The 16,921-nt window shown below is 44.5% G+C and overlaps 1 protein-coding gene across 1 annotated transcript in view; it reads right to left on the bottom strand.

Annotated features, from left to right (window-relative positions):
• Positions 1-4,356: 4,356 nt before the first annotated feature.
• The window catches only part of Scgn (secretagogin, EF-hand calcium binding protein), a 40,106-nt gene continuing 27,541 nt past the window's right edge, over positions 4,357-16,921 (bottom strand). Inside the window, exons 8-11 of the mRNA XM_052729163.1 lie at positions 13,126-13,171; positions 12,444-12,503; positions 10,006-10,074; positions 4,357-4,923 (exon numbers count right to left, since the gene is read on the bottom strand). Of these exons, the coding sequence (XP_052585123.1) occupies positions 4,795-4,923; positions 10,006-10,074; positions 12,444-12,503; positions 13,126-13,171 (304 nt within the window). The 3' untranslated portion in view covers positions 4,357-4,794. The remainder of the gene's footprint in view (positions 4,924-10,005; positions 10,075-12,443; positions 12,504-13,125; positions 13,172-16,921) is intronic.

Raw genomic sequence — 16,921 nt, 5'->3', positions numbered from 1 at the left:
CTTCAGCACAGCCCTTCCTTTGCTGAGAATGCAGTTCTTCAACATGATTGACAGCCTTTTTCTACAGTTTCTACACAAGAGCATGTCCCAGCTGTCCCTGGATTCCTTTAAATGCAGGTGCCATGGGGAATCTAGAAAACTTACTACTCTTTCTAATTTGGGAATAAGAACCAGCCTAAAAGAGAAGTGAAGTAAAGTCTAAGGTGATGATGATGATGATGATGACGATGATGACAATTTTGACATTGATAATGGTGTGATGAACTGTGTTGATAATATTTGAATCTTCCTGCCCTCTGATTTTTCTTTGACATGCTTGGATGCATGTATATCCTCTATCCCAGATTTCTAGTGCAAAATGCAGGTCTCAAGGAGAAGCTGGAAAGATTCACTACCCTTTTAAGCTTTGGAATAAGAAATGTGCCTCAAAGATAAATGAGTTAAACACGAGAATGAATTCTGAGCTGACCACAAACATATAAAGTCAGGCCTCAGCCAAGAAGAATGTCTCCCAGTGAGGAGCTGCTGGAAACGGCAGGGGAGAACACCCGAGGTTTTTTGAAGCTGGGATGGAGCAAGAGAGCAAGATGGTAGTAGATCAAAGCCACTCTCCTTTTCCCGGCCACTGTCTCACCCAATGTTTGTGTAGAGCATTATATTTATGAAATACTCACACATTAGCCTGGCAAATAATACAACCTCCCCACTAACCATGGTGACTTACTATTTCTGCGTATGTGCACTTGTGAGTACAGGTGCACGTGGAGGTGAGAGGTCAGCGTGGATTTCTTCCTCTATCCCTTCCACCTTATTTTCTGAGGCAGGGTTTCTCACTGTACCTGGAGCTCATTCATTAAGCTGGGTTGGCTGGCCAGCAGCCCCTAAATATCACATCTCTACCTCCCCAGCAAGGGGATTATAGGAGGGCACCTCTTTGACTGGCTTTTACAGTGCTGGAGATCTGAACTTGTGCAGCAAATGCTCTATCAGCTGAACCACCACCACACCCAGCCTATTTCTGTTTTTAAAAATGAATTGACCTTAAAAGATTTTACATGAATGAGATAGAGATACCATTATTATAAAACTGGTGGTATAGTGGGCTCAAAATTTAACCAGGGCTCCGAATTCTAAGATCAGACAATTTTCTTCCCATTTATATTGTTTTTGTTTTGTTTTGCTTCCTATTACATGTGCCTTTGGGCTGGAAATAGCCAAGAGCTTTTAAAATACTGAATGCATTCATTTGACCCAATAGCCTACCTTTGGAGGCACTTACATTTATAAACCTATCACCTCTTAAAATTAATTAGGAATAAGAAATTGACAAACAATTTGTTTACAGTTTGGCCTATTTTCAGTTCCTCTCCAGTTTTTCTGTGCCAGTGTTATAATTTTATAGAAAAAAGATGAAACTAAGGAAATCTGCCTATGTTAAGCTGTCGCCAGCATGCGGAGTCTTTGGAGCAAGCCTCTTCAGCCTTTCCTATCCACAGCCTGGATTCCAAAGGGAATTTTCATTCTTTGGAATCCATAGCTTCAGTAGCACTCCACTAGCCCGGGAACCTCTATAGACTGTGTCCCTTCCTTCCAGGGGGACTATCCTACTGACTTGAGCATATGTTTTACCCCAGGAAGCACTTCAGTTCACAGAAGAACCTTCCAGCTTTAAACTTTCTTTAGGGGAATGGTCACTAATATTAGAAGTGATTTTAATCAGTGATATTCATGATTAAAATATCAAAGGGAAACATCAGCCACTCTCCCTGCGCAGCACATATTTGCAGTGTTGAGGCTGGCAGCTCTGCCACCTTACAGACTACTGTTTTCACTGATGAAGACATTCGATGCTCTGCAAGGAGCCATGAGTGTGCGCGGGTAAGAGAGAAAGGGAGACATCAGAGTAGTGTTAAAAGGGTGTCTCGGCTACTTTTCCAGTCACTGTGATAAAACAAAATACTTTGACAAGAGCAAGGATTTACTTTAACTCAAGTTCAAGGGCATAGTTCACCGTATCCACAGTCATGAAACAGAGGAATGTGCATGCTGTGCACTTCCCTTCTTCATTTATATACCCCAGGATCCCAGTCGGGGACGGCTGCCACCCTCTGTGGGTGCATCTTCCCGCTGCAGGCAACCTGACCAAGATAACGCCTCACAGGCATACCCAGAGGCTTGTCTTTCAGATGATTCTAGATCTCATCAGAACAACTGAGATGAACCATCACAGTAGGCTGGGCGTATCCAGAGGTGCCCATGAAAGGCACTGGAGTATAAAACCCCGAGGGTCCCAAATTTCCTGGAAGATATTGTTGGAAGAGGACAAGATGTTTGTGTAACCACAGATTTCTTGAAGATCCCCTTGTACCAGTTAGGTTTTTTTGTTTTGTTTTTTGTTTTTTATTGTCAGCTTGACACAAAGTAGGGTCATCTAGGAAGAGGGAACCTTGTTTGAGAAAATGCCTCTATCAGATTGGGCTGTAGGCAAGTCTGTGGGGCATTTTCAGTAATTAATATGGGAGGGCTCAGCCCACTGTGGCTGGTGCCGTATCTGGGAAAGGTGTCCTGTAAAGTAAAAGAAAGGTATCTCAACACGAGCCTGGAAAGCAAGCCAGTAAACAGCCTTCCTCCATGGTTTCTGCCTCAGTTCCTGCCTGCCTGTTCCTGCCCTGCTTAAGTTCCTGCTCTGGCTTCCCTCACAGATGGAGTGTGATCAAGATGTGTGATTGGGACATATAAGCCAAATAAACCCTTTCCACCCAAGTTCCTTTTGATCATGGTGTTTATCAAGCAACAGAAAGCAAAGTAATAGACCAAAAACAAAACCAAGATGGTCATTACATGTCTGAAAGTCCAGTACTCCTCAGGAAGCAGAGGCAGGAGGGCGGTGTGAGTGTTAGAGCTCTGGAGGGAAAGGCATCCTGACTTGTTGGCAAGTCGGGCTATACCTGAAGCTGGGGTACAGAGGGGGATGGTCTCCCCACAGGATGTAACAATCCTGCTCCTCTCCTACAGAGCCATTACAGAGGAGCTTTGCTCCGGCTTAAGGGGGCTTGCCAGCAGAGCTCTGTAGGTCCAAGATGTTGCTTTTTCTGCTTCACTCTGCTAAAGGGTTCGGAAACCCACTCCACAGAAATGTAGCAATCTCCTCTGGCTCTGAGGAAAAGTTACTTTTTTCTGCTCAGCCCCACGAAGGGAACGTCTCTGCAAGGTTCTTCTGTTCTGTGGCCAGCAAAAGAAGAAAACTCTTTTAAGAAAGAGATTTATTTGGGAAGGAGGAGTCCAGGAGGGTGGCTGCCCCTGCCAGGCTGGAGGACAGCTCATAACTGAACAGGCAGAGAGACTTATGTAGGGCTTCCTAGGGGCAGAGTTTTTCCGGGGAGAAGATTTTCTGCTCAGGGATTGGTTAGTTTTCCTGCTCAGGGATTGGTTGGTTTCCTGCTCGGGGATTGGTTGGTTTCCTGCTCAGAGATTGGTCAGTTTTCCTGCTCAGGGATTGGTTGATTTTGTTGGTCAGTTAATCAGGACAGAATTGGCTCTGGTTTCAGGGCCAAACTGTGTTTCTTTCACCGGTCCTTTTTAGCCTTTTGGCTCTACTTTTAGGGCCAGGGCATATTTCTTTCACTGGCTGTGGTTCTAGGGCCAAAGTGTGTTTCTTTGGCTCTGGTTTCTGGGTCAAGGTGTATTTCTTAGGTTCTGAGTTCAGAGCTAAAACGTTTCTTTCACTGGCTTGGGTTTCAGGGTCAGGGTACTAGAATTCATGCTCAGGGATTGGTCAATTTTCCTGCTCAGGGATTGGTTGGTTTTGTTGGTCAGTTGGGCACTTGGCGCTGCTTTCAGGGTCAAACTGTGTTTCTTTCACTGGTCCTTTTTAGCCTTTTGGCTCTAGTTTTAGGGACGAGGCACCTTTCTTTTACTGGCTCTGCTTCTAGGGACGAAGTGTGTTTATTTGGCTCTGGTTTGAGGGTCAGGGTGTGTTTCTTAGGTTCTGAGTTCAGGGCTAAAGTGTTTCTTTCACTGGCTCTAGGTTCAGGGTCAGGGTGTGTTTCTTTCACTGGCTCTGGTTTCAGGGCCAGGGTGAGTTTCTTTGGCTGGCTCTTTTACGCTACAGGTGGATGTTCGTTAGAGTCCACTCTATGCTGTAGCGCAAGATGTAGGCTAGCCCAAGCTACACAGCAAAACACTGTCTCAAAGAAATAAACAAAACAACGAAACCTGACCCAGGATGCTCTGCTCCCATCCAATAAAAAAAACATTTGGGGCAATTGCTTGCACCCTGTAGCTAATAGCTGCTTCAGGATGACCCCCCTCAGGCCCGGTTAAGGCTCCCACCAAACCATCAAGACACTACAAAGCTTAGAACTCACACACATCTTTATTCTTGACTACAGAGTTATTTCCGCATGTGGACATATCTGTAGAGGTGACAGCAGGGCACAGGTGACACTCTAAGTAGAATGCCCAAGGACAAACAGGAGATGGTAGCTTAGGCTACCCCTATCCACCAGGTGAAGGGGACAGTTGAGCAGAGCAAGACCAGCAGGTAAACTGAGGCTCTAGAGGAGACAGGCCAAGGTCAAGGAGAGAAGACAGAAGAAGCTGCATGGGGGCTTCTCATAGGGCAGGATCATGGCTGCCTCTGGAAGCAGCACCCTAGGGTCCCTCCCTCTGCCCAAGAGTACCACAGTACCATCAGTGAGAAGGTTTGCTGGCTGGGGCCCCGAGAGCAAAGCACAAACACACTTCTCATGGTAAGAGCACAGACACATAAGCAGAGAGCTGAGCAGCCGGGGATCAGGGGTTCATTTTCAGCCCCAGACACAGTGCCAGCTCAGACTTCTGGATCTTTCCATCCTTGTTCACATCACAATGGCGAAGCAGAATCTCCCGGAACTTATCAAGATCCACACCGCTGATGCTGGGCTGAGGACGAGAGGACATAGTCATTCAGAAGGCCAGTGTCAAACTCCCTGAGTCCCCTAAGCGTTGAGAACTTGGGGGTAGGGCAGATGATGGGCCATGAGGAGCCCAGGACAGCTACTGCCTTTTTATCCCACCCAAGGTCCCTGATGTCCGCTGGCAGTGGCCTGATTTCTTAGTCTGCACTTTTAGGCAAGGTAAATAAACATTTTTGAAGTCTTGTTTCCATATCACTTCCCACAGTTGTTTCAGAAAAGCCTGCCTTATAAGCAATTGGCTTGAAGGCATTTTGCCCCAAAGCAGAGAACTGTGACAGGAGTCTTTGATGTGTATGCCGATGAGAGAAGACATGTTTTTATTATTGTCCGTGGGATGCTTAGTGCCTCTGGTTTACAGAGGGTTCATACACAAGGAAAATCCAGTGTCCACGATGGATAGCAGAGTAGCAACTGAGGCTTTATTCCAGGCATGCTTCCAGACTAAGGAGGGACAGTCCTACCTGCACGCCAGGGAAGCATTCAGAGCTTCACCATACCACAGTGCCAGAGTGATTCCTGTCACACATGTCACCCCATCCTCACAGCTGTCCAGGAGGGAAAGAGTGACCGCCTTTGCCTAGACTAGGGAAGAGGCTCAGGAGAACTCAGCCTTCTTCCCAAGGGAGAGAGCTGAAGTTTTTATGCCAGGTCTCCTGGCTGACCGAGCTCTGGCTCCACCTCACACAGCTCTAGAGAAAGCTGGGGAAGGGGGATGGATCGAAACTGCAGAACTGATATCCAAAGAGAAGAGAATCAGTGAATCTGATGCCCGTTCTTCTTGATGACTTGAGTGAGGAGAAAAAGGGCAGCTTCCTTCCAGAGACTTCTGAGCCCCCGGGAAGCATTCCCCATGCCCCCCAACCCTGCCTCAAGCTTTCTTCACTTCCAAAGAAACTTCTGAAAGATCTTTGGTAGGAGACAAGACTTTCCATTCCCAAACTAGAGAGACACAACCAGGGGACCTAGTCAACACTCCAACAGGGAGAATGACCGACCTATGCTGCATCTGTCCTGACCGTGGCTGTAAAGGGAGAAGGAGGAAAGAGCAGCAGAAACTAAAGGAGCAGCAGGCTGGACTAGGGTCGGGAGGGGCCGGGGAGGGGCCGGGGACCGCTCATGCCTCCGTCAGAAGCATCCTGATGATCAAGCTGCAAGGACAAGATGAAATGCATTGTTACCAGATTCCTTTCATTGGGCTCAAAAAGCATAGTTTCCTGGGTCCTCGGTACTAGGCAGGTGTGTGTGCAGCTCAAGGACATATAGCTTAGAAGTCTTTATGCAAACTGCACAAGAAGTCCCGTGAAGAACTCGTCTGTTGTACAGATGCAAAGTGGAGATGTCTAGTCCTCAGCATCTTTAGTAACTCACTGCTATAGCTCTTCTCCAATAAGTGGTACCCAGCTCCAGTACCCTTATGGTAAATACTTATGCTTAGAGAAGATTGGAGTGGTGGACATTTCCACCTAAGCATGAATTATTTGCCAGTGTGTTTACCTCATTCAGATTATCTTAACCTTTTTATTTCTATTTGAAGAATAATATACTTTATTTCAGAATAATTCTTTCGATGGTTGGGTTTTTGAGTAGTGGGAAGTAAGGAGGGGGGCTGTAAGAGAAATTCCACTGTACCGTGCAAGTTATGCTTTTAATTCTAGGCATATCACTATGAGTTAGTAAAGCTGAACATTGCTACTTAAAAATATCTGGATCACTGAGGGCAAAACACAGAAGCCATGGGCCTCCATCTTTAAGACTGTCTTAATAGCAAGTCAATGACACAGGAGTGCTTAGATTCCTGGCCTAGGGGCTCTACAAACATAATCTCAAATCCTCAGAACAAATATAGGAGATTCATAGAGTTTCATCCTTAATTATAGGTGAGTAAACTACAGCCCAGAAAGACCGTCTAACAGGCCCACCATCATGCAGGTGTCTTGGAGTCAGAAAGCTGATTCAACAGGCAGGCCAGCACCGTATTGTAAGCGTTCATTTTAAAAGTAGACCTTTTCTCTCATCTGCCTCAAAGGACCACCTGAGACTAGGCCCAGGGCAACTGAGTGAAAACTACTGATCTGCCTCTCATGAGTCTTAGGAATTGGGGTATTTCAGGACTGACCCCCTGACCCCCATGCATGCTCATAGCCAGTGCTTTTTCCTCCTGTCTGTGGATTTGTGAGTGACCCTGTCCCTCAATGTCATCTTCAGGTTTTCATCATACCCCATCCCTTCTGCATTCCAACTCCGCTGAAAGAATGGAGCCAGTGTCTAGCCCATCAGCCAGCATGCCCACGTCTCTCCCGGTGCTCAGGCCCTGTACGTGTTATGAACACCAGAGGCCTGGACTATACATGGAGCTCAAGGTCAGCCTAGCCAACGCAGTGAGACTCTGTTTCCAAGTAGAAATAAAAACAGGCTTGGACTTTAGCTCAGTGGCAAAGTGCTCACCTAGCATGTGTGAAGTCTAGCCTTCGATCTACATTGTGGCAAGCGAAACAAAAGACAAGCAGGAGAGAAAATGGGTCTGTAGATGCTAAATGGCACCCATGATCACCTTGCCAGCTAGTGGTAAACCTGTGCCTGGAACACTAGGTAGTCAGCCTAGAACTCGAACTGTTAGCCTATATTCTCCTTGGCTTCTTAAATTTTGGTTTATTTTTGATAAATTTAAAAACATTTAAGGATGATTTGTGTGTGTGTGTGTGTGTGTGTGTGTGCGCGCGCGCGCGCGCACAAGCGCACGTGCACACATGCAGTGCCCAAGGAGGACAAAAGAGGGTATCAGATCCCCTGGAGCTAGAGTTACAAGTGATTGGGTGGTTGTGAGCCACCCTATATGAATGCTGGAAACCACATTCTGGTCTTCTGCAAGAACAAAAATTGTTCTTAATTGCTGAACTATCTCTCCATCTCTTCAATTTTTTTATATGCAGAGATAACTTAAAATGAGAAAAGGAAGCAAACACTTTAAAACTATGGTGAGTCAGTTGCCCTTGGACACAGGCATCCTGTCTTCGAGGCTTTCTTGCATGCCTTTGGCATGCTAGTATTTCAGACAGAATTGTAATCTGTGATGTGGCCGGTCATTCACTGAGCTAAAGATTCCTTTTGGGAAACTCCCTCCCATATGTTGGTAATTTTCCAGATCAGAAATGCACTCTAATGATGACAACTGACTTGCTCTGAAACAGTAACAAAGACTGGGACTTTGGGAAGTCGTATTGTCTTCAAGGACCATGGTAGATGTCTGCAGCATCCTTAGTTACCACCTAGCCTTGGAAGGCAAGTCTCACTGGGCACCTCTTGTGACAACAAGTCAGGCAACAGAAGGCTTGAGAAACTTGTCCACAGACATAAATATATATAAACAGACATAAATAAATATAAATAGCTGTATGGAATACAGTTCTGATATGTTGGACAGAAAAATTTCCAAGCAAAGAAGAAAGGAAGAGAAGAGAAGAAATGGCAGGTGATGGGGGAGAGGGGAATCAAACACAGAGTGTCTGGAGAGTGCTTTCCAAGTTCTACACAGGAGAGGATTTTAGCGCATCTCTAGTTGGGTCTCCACATGTGATGTCCAGCCCTGTGTGGGGATCACAGGAGGATTAGCAGAGCAAGCGCTCTGTCTGATTATGGAAGCCCCAGGCCTATGCTCTGTCAGAACCCAGGTCCTGTGACACAGAGGAAACCAGGCAGCTTGCTTTCCCATTCAGTCTATCAGCGCAAGCTAAAACTCCAGTTGGGCCTATCCATCTGCCATGAAACTTTAATATCCCCGAGATAATTTCTTCATTTCTATTAGCCAAGCTGTTAAAGAGGAAGTGGACAGAATAGGATTGTCCTTTAACCAGCCATTTAAAAGGAAATACCACACAAGTATCTGTCACTTATTCTGGTGGAGAATGCCTGTGGTATCTTCAGTGGGAGCCACAGAGCAAGAGGGGGGGATGGAGAGCCACAGAGCAAGGCGGGGAGAATGGAGAGCCACAGAGTAGGGGGAGATGAAGAGCCACAGAGCAAGCGGGGAGAAGTGAGAGCCACCGGACAAGGACAGAACAGTTGAGGGGTCACTGGGGTGAGAATGGTAAGTAGGGAGACACAGAAGATGTGTCAGTGATCCTGACTGAACGTCAGACAGAACTGCGCCTGTGTTTGCTCAGCCACAGAACGCCAACGTCCTAGAGATCTGTGCAAAAAACGGGTAATGTCCTTTTTTATTGCAAGGTTTCCTAGTTTTAATCATATTTGCAAATAATTCTGAGATTTCAAAAGTAATTAATAACTGTTACTCTAATTCTTTGCTGTCTGGAACAGCCAGTATGCAATCATTGTGCATCTAATAATGTACTTCAAAGTAATCCCTAAGTACGTAGCCGACTAAATCCACTGTCTACACTGCTCCCTGGAGACAGAGAGACTGGAATTGTCTGTGTAAGGAGATTATAAACAAGTTTAGAGAATAAAGTTCAAAAGAAGGAGATTGTCATTTTAGAAACACTGTCTACCCTACAGAAAACAGCCATATGATATAATGAAACCTAAACCACCTCAGCCCGAGACTCAGCAATGTCATAACAATACATATCCTTCCTAGGCTGGATGTTTGAAAAACCCCTTGGTAAAAAAAAAAAAAAAAAAAAAAAAAAAAAGTGCTGTATGAAATTAAATTTAAAATTGTAGATACTGTAATAATGAAATCTGAGAGAGGCAAGTAGAGGGGAGAAAATACTCCAGGCAACTGAAAAATAAACCAGTAAAATACACAATAACACTGGGCTATTTGGGAAAAGTAAATGACTTTAAAATGATGGTTCAAACACACTTCTATGTTGATTATGTGTTATTTTAACTCATGTGATCTTAAGAAAGTGAAAAAGATGTGTTGAGTCTCATAGAATCTCAATGGCTATGAAATAGGAAATGTCTCCAGATCTTTCTCTCTAGTATTAATCTTCAGCCTCACTCATTCCCAGATAAACAATGCAATTTATCACAATGTCAACCCCAATGCATGATGGGAATAACCCTTCCAGCCTTGGGAACTCACCTGGACCAGCTCCATCATGTCTTTGACAAATCCATCCACCTCTGGGCCTTCCAGGGCTCCAGTTTTACTCTGAAGAATAAAAAAGATCCAGTCACTCAAATATCATTTTCTTAATTCAAAAAGCTAAAGAACACATTTGACAAATTGACCAGTGTTCATTTGTAACTGCCAACCAATTTAGAAATGCGGTGCTCCATTTTTTTTTTTTATTCTTGAGGGGTTTGAGTGCCCTGCATGAACTAAAAGAATCCCTCATCAACAGCTTCCTGCCCCCATCTCTCTGAGCTCCTCAGCAAACAGCACTGACATGAAACGTACTGACGTCTGCTTCCCATGGACTGGCTTCTGTTCAGGGAAGTGTTAACTGCACAGCAATCACCATTAGAAGACAGGTTGGACATTTAAAATATTTGCTTTGTAACTGAGCAATCATTTGTTCACTACTGAAAGTGTAAACTTTAAATAGAGGGAGGCTATATTGAATCAGTATATGAAACATTGTTTTTTTCTGTATATAAGACATTTTTCCTACTCATTCTGTAACCTATGTAAACATGAAAGTAAAATGAAGTACAAACATTCAAACATGTCCATTTTTCCTAAAGTACCTGTTATAATAATGCCTTCCACCTCACGATGTTGTTAAAGACGTATTGATTTTTATTTCATGTATATGGGTGTTCTGCCTGCCTGTATCTCTGTGCACCATGTGTGTGCCTGTGTCCTTGGTGGCTGGAAGACGGTGTCAGATCCCCTGGAACTGGAGTTGCAGACCGTTGTGAGCTGTCATGTAGGTGCTGGGAACTGAACACGGGTCTTCCAGAAGAGCAGCTATTGCTGTTAACAACCCAGCCATCTCTCTCGCCCCTCCCTACTTATTTTTGAGACAAGATCTCACACTGCAATCCATCCTAGTCTTGAACTCACAGCAAATCCTTCTGCCTCAGCCTCCTGAGGTCTGGGATTCAAGGCATGAACCAGCACCCCTGAATCCCATCTATTCTCTTCATGTTTCCTTTACTCTCATCCTTTAACATGTTATTTTGAAACTGCTTTCTTTCCTGGATTCACTAGCAGGTCATGCTGCATACCAAACTCTTCTGTAAAAGCTTCACAAATGCAGTTCACACGGCTCTCACAGCTCCAACAGGTTCATTCTTACCCTGATCTCCCTAGCTTACAGATAGGGGGGAAAGGCAGGGAGAAGCCAGGCAGTGGTGATGCACGCCTTTAATCCTAGCACTCGGGAGACAGAAGCAGGCGGATCTCTGTGAGTTCGAGGCCAGCCTAGTCTACAGAGTGAGTTCCAGGACAGCTAGGGCTACACAAGAAACCCTGTCGCAAAAGTGGGGGAGGCAGGAAGAATAAAGAAATTGAGGTACCTATTCCATGTCACATGACTGACAAATCCAGGTGGAAAGCTGGACAACAGATGAAGTAAGTACCTAAGTGCTGCCTTGCCCAGGCACAGTGCTTCTGCTCAAAATGCAGCCCAGGTGTTCTGGGATATTAAAATTTCATGGAGAGAGTTCTTTGGACCTCCCACCTTTTTGCTCATTTTCCCTTTCTCACATTATCTCACTGTGATCTCCAGAAATTCAGTTTGGTGTTCTAGAATGATTGTCCCCACCTGTCTTAGGGTTTCTATTGCTTCCATGAAACACCGTGAGGAAAGAGCAAGCTGGGGAGGAAAGGGTTTATTTGTCTTACCCTTCCAGACCATAATCCATCATTGGAGGAAGTCAGGACAGGAACTCAAGCAGGGCTGAATCCTGGAGCAGGGACTGATGCAGATGCCATGGAGGAGAGCTGCTAACTGGCTTGCTTCCCCTGGTTTCTCAGCCTTTCTTATAGACCCCAGGACCACCAGCCCAGGAAGGCACCACCCCCAACAGGCTGGGCCCTCCCCCACCGATCACTAATTAAGAAAATGCATTACAGCTGGAGCTCACAGAGGCATTTCCTCAACTGAGGCTCCTTTCTCTCCGCTAACTCTAGCCTGTGTCAAGTTGACACACACAAGCAGCCAGTGCACCACCTGAAGAGTGGTTGTACAATCACTCCACAAGAGAAACCAGTTTACACTAGGCAGGACTGACTTTGTCTGGATCCTTTGGTGGGATGGGGAGGATTTTTCTCTTTGTTCATTTCTTTTGGCACACACAATAAATGTCTGATCTTACAAGGGGAGCCTTTCTCATAGTTTTACAAGCCAAAAAAGCATTATGAGTACCTCTCTGTTCAACTATAAATCAGCTTTGCCCATTCTTTAACCATCTGATGTTACATAACGATGTTCAGGGCACCTTGACCTAACAACACGCACAGGGGACCGCCATTCACTGTCTCGTTTAGACCTTGTCAGTAGGGTGGTGCCACACAGGAACAAAGGGAGCTTTCTACCCTAAAGATGGCTTCAAAGCATGAAGAGCACTTACAACATCATAATGGGCGAAGATTTTCTCAAAGTCCCTCTTCCTCTCTTCAGTAGAAGAAGCCTGGGTGTGGAGAAAACATTACGTCAATCCAGCAATGCATAGCCGCTGGTGTGTAATTCCCATAAGGTCTTGGGCAACCCTTATAAACTTCGAATCAATGACCCTTAAAGTTCCTTGATTCCAACTTGATCATTGTCAGTCTCTAAAAGAGTTAAAAGACAAATAGATGTCTTTTGTTATAGTTTGAATGGGAAATGTCCTCCACGGGCTCATGCATTTGCAGTTTGTTGCCAGCTGGTGGCGCTGTTTGGGGAGGCTGTAGAACTGTTAGGAGATGGGGCCTTGCCGGAGAAAGTGAGTCACCAAGTAGCAAATCTTTAGGTTATATAGCACAGCCCTACTTCCTACTGGGTCCTCTGCTCCCTGATCTACCCAGATGTAAGCAAGCTCCCATTTTCCCAGCTACAGGCTGCTCGAGCCTTCCTGCCTCCCCTACCATGATGGCCATGATGGACTGTATCTCTGTAACTGTGAGCCAATATACATCTTCCTCCCTTCTTGCCAGATTTTTTACCTTAGCGACAAGAAAAATAACTAATTTACCATCCTTTCTTTCCTTCTTTCCAGATACATAAAGAAACAAGGGTAGCAGAAACCCATCAAGAGAAATGTCATCACTTACATCCATTTTAAATTGGAGAAGGAAGTTCTCCTGAAGAGCCAGAATCCTAAATGGGAAAAAGAATAAAATCCACGTGACCCTCTGTAAACTCTCCCATCAGTTGGCAAACGGGCAAATGCACAGCTCTGGGCAGAGGAAAAGGTGGATGGTTTCCGCGTTACCCTGAAGAACTGTACAGAAGCTTGAAATACAGGAATTCCTACATCATAAATGCAAGGACAGTGATGGGCAAACTTTCCCAGCGATCCCCTTCACTACACAAAGCTTTAATGACTCTTCGTGGTAGGAATTCTAGACTTCTGAAAGTTTGCCCCACAAGAGCAGTGAAAAAATTGGAAAGAATGGTCAGAGCAAGGTTTGTAAAACTCTGAAAAATCATTTAAAGCCTTCAGCAGTCTGGGGAGGGCTTCTTCTGTAAAAACAGTGGGATCAGCATGGTGTGGTGGTGTAGGTCTGTAGGCCCAGCACTCTGGACACTGAGGCAGGAGACTTTTGAGTCTGAAGCCACCCGGGCTTCAAAGACACTGTCTCAAGGAATCAAAATAAAACAAAAACAAAAACAGGAAAAGCCAGCTACATGTTGGCAAGAAGAAGAAATGTAGCATTCTGTTTCCCCACATGTACTGGGGATTCATTGTTGCAGACATTTGAGGAAGCCTTGGATTGGAATACCTTAGTGGTCGAGGACCAGTCTCACATGGGCAAAGCCTTGGCTGTGATGCCTGGCTCCCATTTCATCCACAACAAAACAAAAGCCACCTCTTTCTGGCCACAAATTGACCATTCAGCTACCCAAGAAGAGACTTCAGTGGATACATACAATGAAAAAGACAGACTGTATGGAACTAGTTCAGAAATGCCACCAAACAAATGAACAACAAAAGCGTCATCACCAACAAATACATCCTATATGGAAAACTGAGTAGAGTCCTTGGTCTGAAATGAGAGGACACTATGCAGAAACTTGAATCCATGTGAAGAATCAAAAGTACCAGCAAAGGTAAGCACAAGAACAATTATAAAAGGAAGCGGGAGGGGCTGGAGAGACAGTTCAGCAGTTAAGAGCATCGGCTGCTCTGGTAGAGGATCCAGTTTCAACTGTAAGTATGCGGCAGCTCACAACCTTCCATCACTCCAGTTTCTGAGGGTCTGGTGCCCTCTCCCAGCTTTCAAAGGTACCAGGCATGCAAGTGGTGCACAGACATACATGCAGCCAAAACATTCATACATATACATTTTTAAAAAGAGGCAGGATTAATGTCACTGTTGTTGTTTATAATGCTTTAGCCTCATCAAGCAATTATTCAAAGTGCATGCCCCAGGTACCTGATGTACTGACAGTTTCTCAGAAGACTGAGGCAGGAGGATCCTTTGAACATAGTAGCTCAAGGCCAGCCTAGACAATACAGCAATAGCCTATTGAGAAAAAGAAGGAAGGAAGGAAGGAAGGAAGGAAGGAAGGAAGGAAGGAAGGAAGGAAGGAAGGGAGGAAGGGAGGAAGGAAGGGAGGGAGGGAGGAAGGGAAGAAAAGAAAGAACAGAGAAAGATAGAAAATAAATAGGTGTTGATGGGTATACAGCATATAATGATGTGATTTGGAGAACATAAAAAACATGGGGGATTTAACAGTAGATTGGAACTGTAAACAAACACAGATTTATTATAATATTGAAATTAGGCTGCTATTAATCCAATTTGTTAATGGTAATCCCCCAGAGAACCACTAAGAATATAACTCAAAATGACACAGCCATATCTGATGGGATGGCAGAAGTCATAAAGCCAGCACAGCTGCTTGGCAAAGATCCAGCAGAGCTGAGCCACATGACGGCCACTGTGCCAGTCTGGGTTTTGTTCTCTGTGTATTACATGTTTGGGGGCTTTTAATATTTGTACAATTTGGGGATATTGGATTGATGGAAATTTTCTTATGAATCATGTATGCCTTCTCCCAGGAATGCTGCTTCTAAGCCTCACCCAGGAAAGTCCTGAACATACTACCCCTTCCACTTTTAGGGGAGATATTCTTATCTACTTGAAGGTCTTCCTTACGCCTTGAAGGTTGTGACTCACATAAAGACTCCAGAGATCTCTTTATGAGGCTCTAATATATCTGCTCCTGTACTTACTCCAGAAAAAGATAATCAGAGCAAAGTAAACTTAAAAGGTCAACAATATTTGAAGAGAAGTTGGCAACAGATCAGCTTACAAGCTCTTCCTGCTATGCAGGTGATTATGTGGCATATACAGAAACAAAGTTAGATTAGCTGAAGTTACCTCCGCCGTACACAGGTACTTCTATTGACGGACAAAGAATGGTGTGGAAAGATGATAAAAGAATGAGATGTCAGGACCTCCCTTTCTTAGAAAAATTAGCTTGCTCGGAGCCACTGTGATGTCATATGACCAAAGAACAGAAGAATGCAGGATTAGACATATAAATAAATTCTATAAAGATATAAACGCAAACATTGTATTATGCCAGAAATTGAATAATAACTGCAGCAGCTTTGGCCTGAGGATTTTTCTTGGGCCTATTTGACAATTGGCACTCTGGTCATTAAGAGTTAATAATACACTGTTTGGGACATGGCAGTCTGCCCAGGCTGGCTTGGAAATTTTCTTTCTGTCTAGCATCCTTGAAGTTACAAGAGCTACCAGCCTGAAAAATAGGCTATCATATGCCTCTAAAATTCTTAAAAATTGGGCTATGGGGTTGATGAGTAAAAATGATTATAAAAGATAACTCTGTTCTGTCATGGTTCATCAATGATGAATTAAGTTGTGACCAGATGTACAAGAGAAAAAGTTAAACACATGTCTGGATACAAAAAATGGTATGATCTATGTTTTGGAACAGCATGAATCTATTCCTGCTTACTAAATTCTATATAAATAAAGAAGCGCTCTGGCTGCTAGTCAGTCAGGCTGCCAGATTCTCGCCACCACCTTGACCTGGCTCACTCCTTCCCTCGCCTACTGCTTGCCTCCTCTCTGGAACCTGTCAACCACTGGGACTGGCCCCTGGCACCAAAAAATGTTAATGGTGAAAGAAACCATAAGAGAACAAAAGGAGTTCGCTATAGAATATATATTTAACATAAGATAGAAAGGAGCAACAACAAAAGTAACGTGTAACTGTGTGTCACGACACGCGTGTGTGGGTTCACGCGGGTCCTGGAATGAAGACTCAGAGGCATCTTAAGAACGAATTTAGCCTTTCATGGCTGCAGGGGGGTCCAGCCTCGAAGGACTGAAGCACTTTCCCTTTGCCTAGGGCATTTTTATTTGCTCTCTATTACAGTTTAGCCAGTTAATTTCCATACCTTCAAAGCACCCTAAAAGGAGCTCCCACAGACCAAATGCCAAGTGCAAATTACTTGATTTATCAGGTACCTCAGTTTTCCAGGTTTCCTGAACCAAGTTTTGCACAGGCCTTTGATCCTTGGGGGACTCTCTGATCCTTGACTCTCAGACAAGATTCACATAGGGTGATAAGAGAAACAAAAGGTAAGAGAAACAGAAGGTGTGGTTAACCAAAGGAAGGATTAGGGCTAGGTGCTAGTCTCTGGAACCAGGCCAGGAGCTTAGCAGGAGTGTACTACAGTAACACAGATAAAACACAGAAAAACAGCAAACAAAAATTCTTACATCATCAGCAATCACATTAAATATATATGGGTTAATAGCTCCATTAGAAGTAGAGATTAGCAAAATGTAAAGGAAGAAACAGATTATTGCTATTTGCAAGTGGCATAATCTTCAATAAAATCCAAAGAACCAAACAAAACCCTAT

Source organism: Peromyscus californicus, unplaced genomic scaffold (genome assembly GCF_007827085.1).
Source record: "Peromyscus californicus insignis strain IS unplaced genomic scaffold, ASM782708v3 Scaffold_8__1_contigs__length_139910024, whole genome shotgun sequence".
Classification (NCBI taxonomy): domain Eukaryota; kingdom Metazoa; phylum Chordata; class Mammalia; order Rodentia; family Cricetidae; genus Peromyscus; species Peromyscus californicus.
Note: the sequence above shows the minus strand (reverse complement) of the source record. Positions and strands in the feature narration are given on the sequence as shown.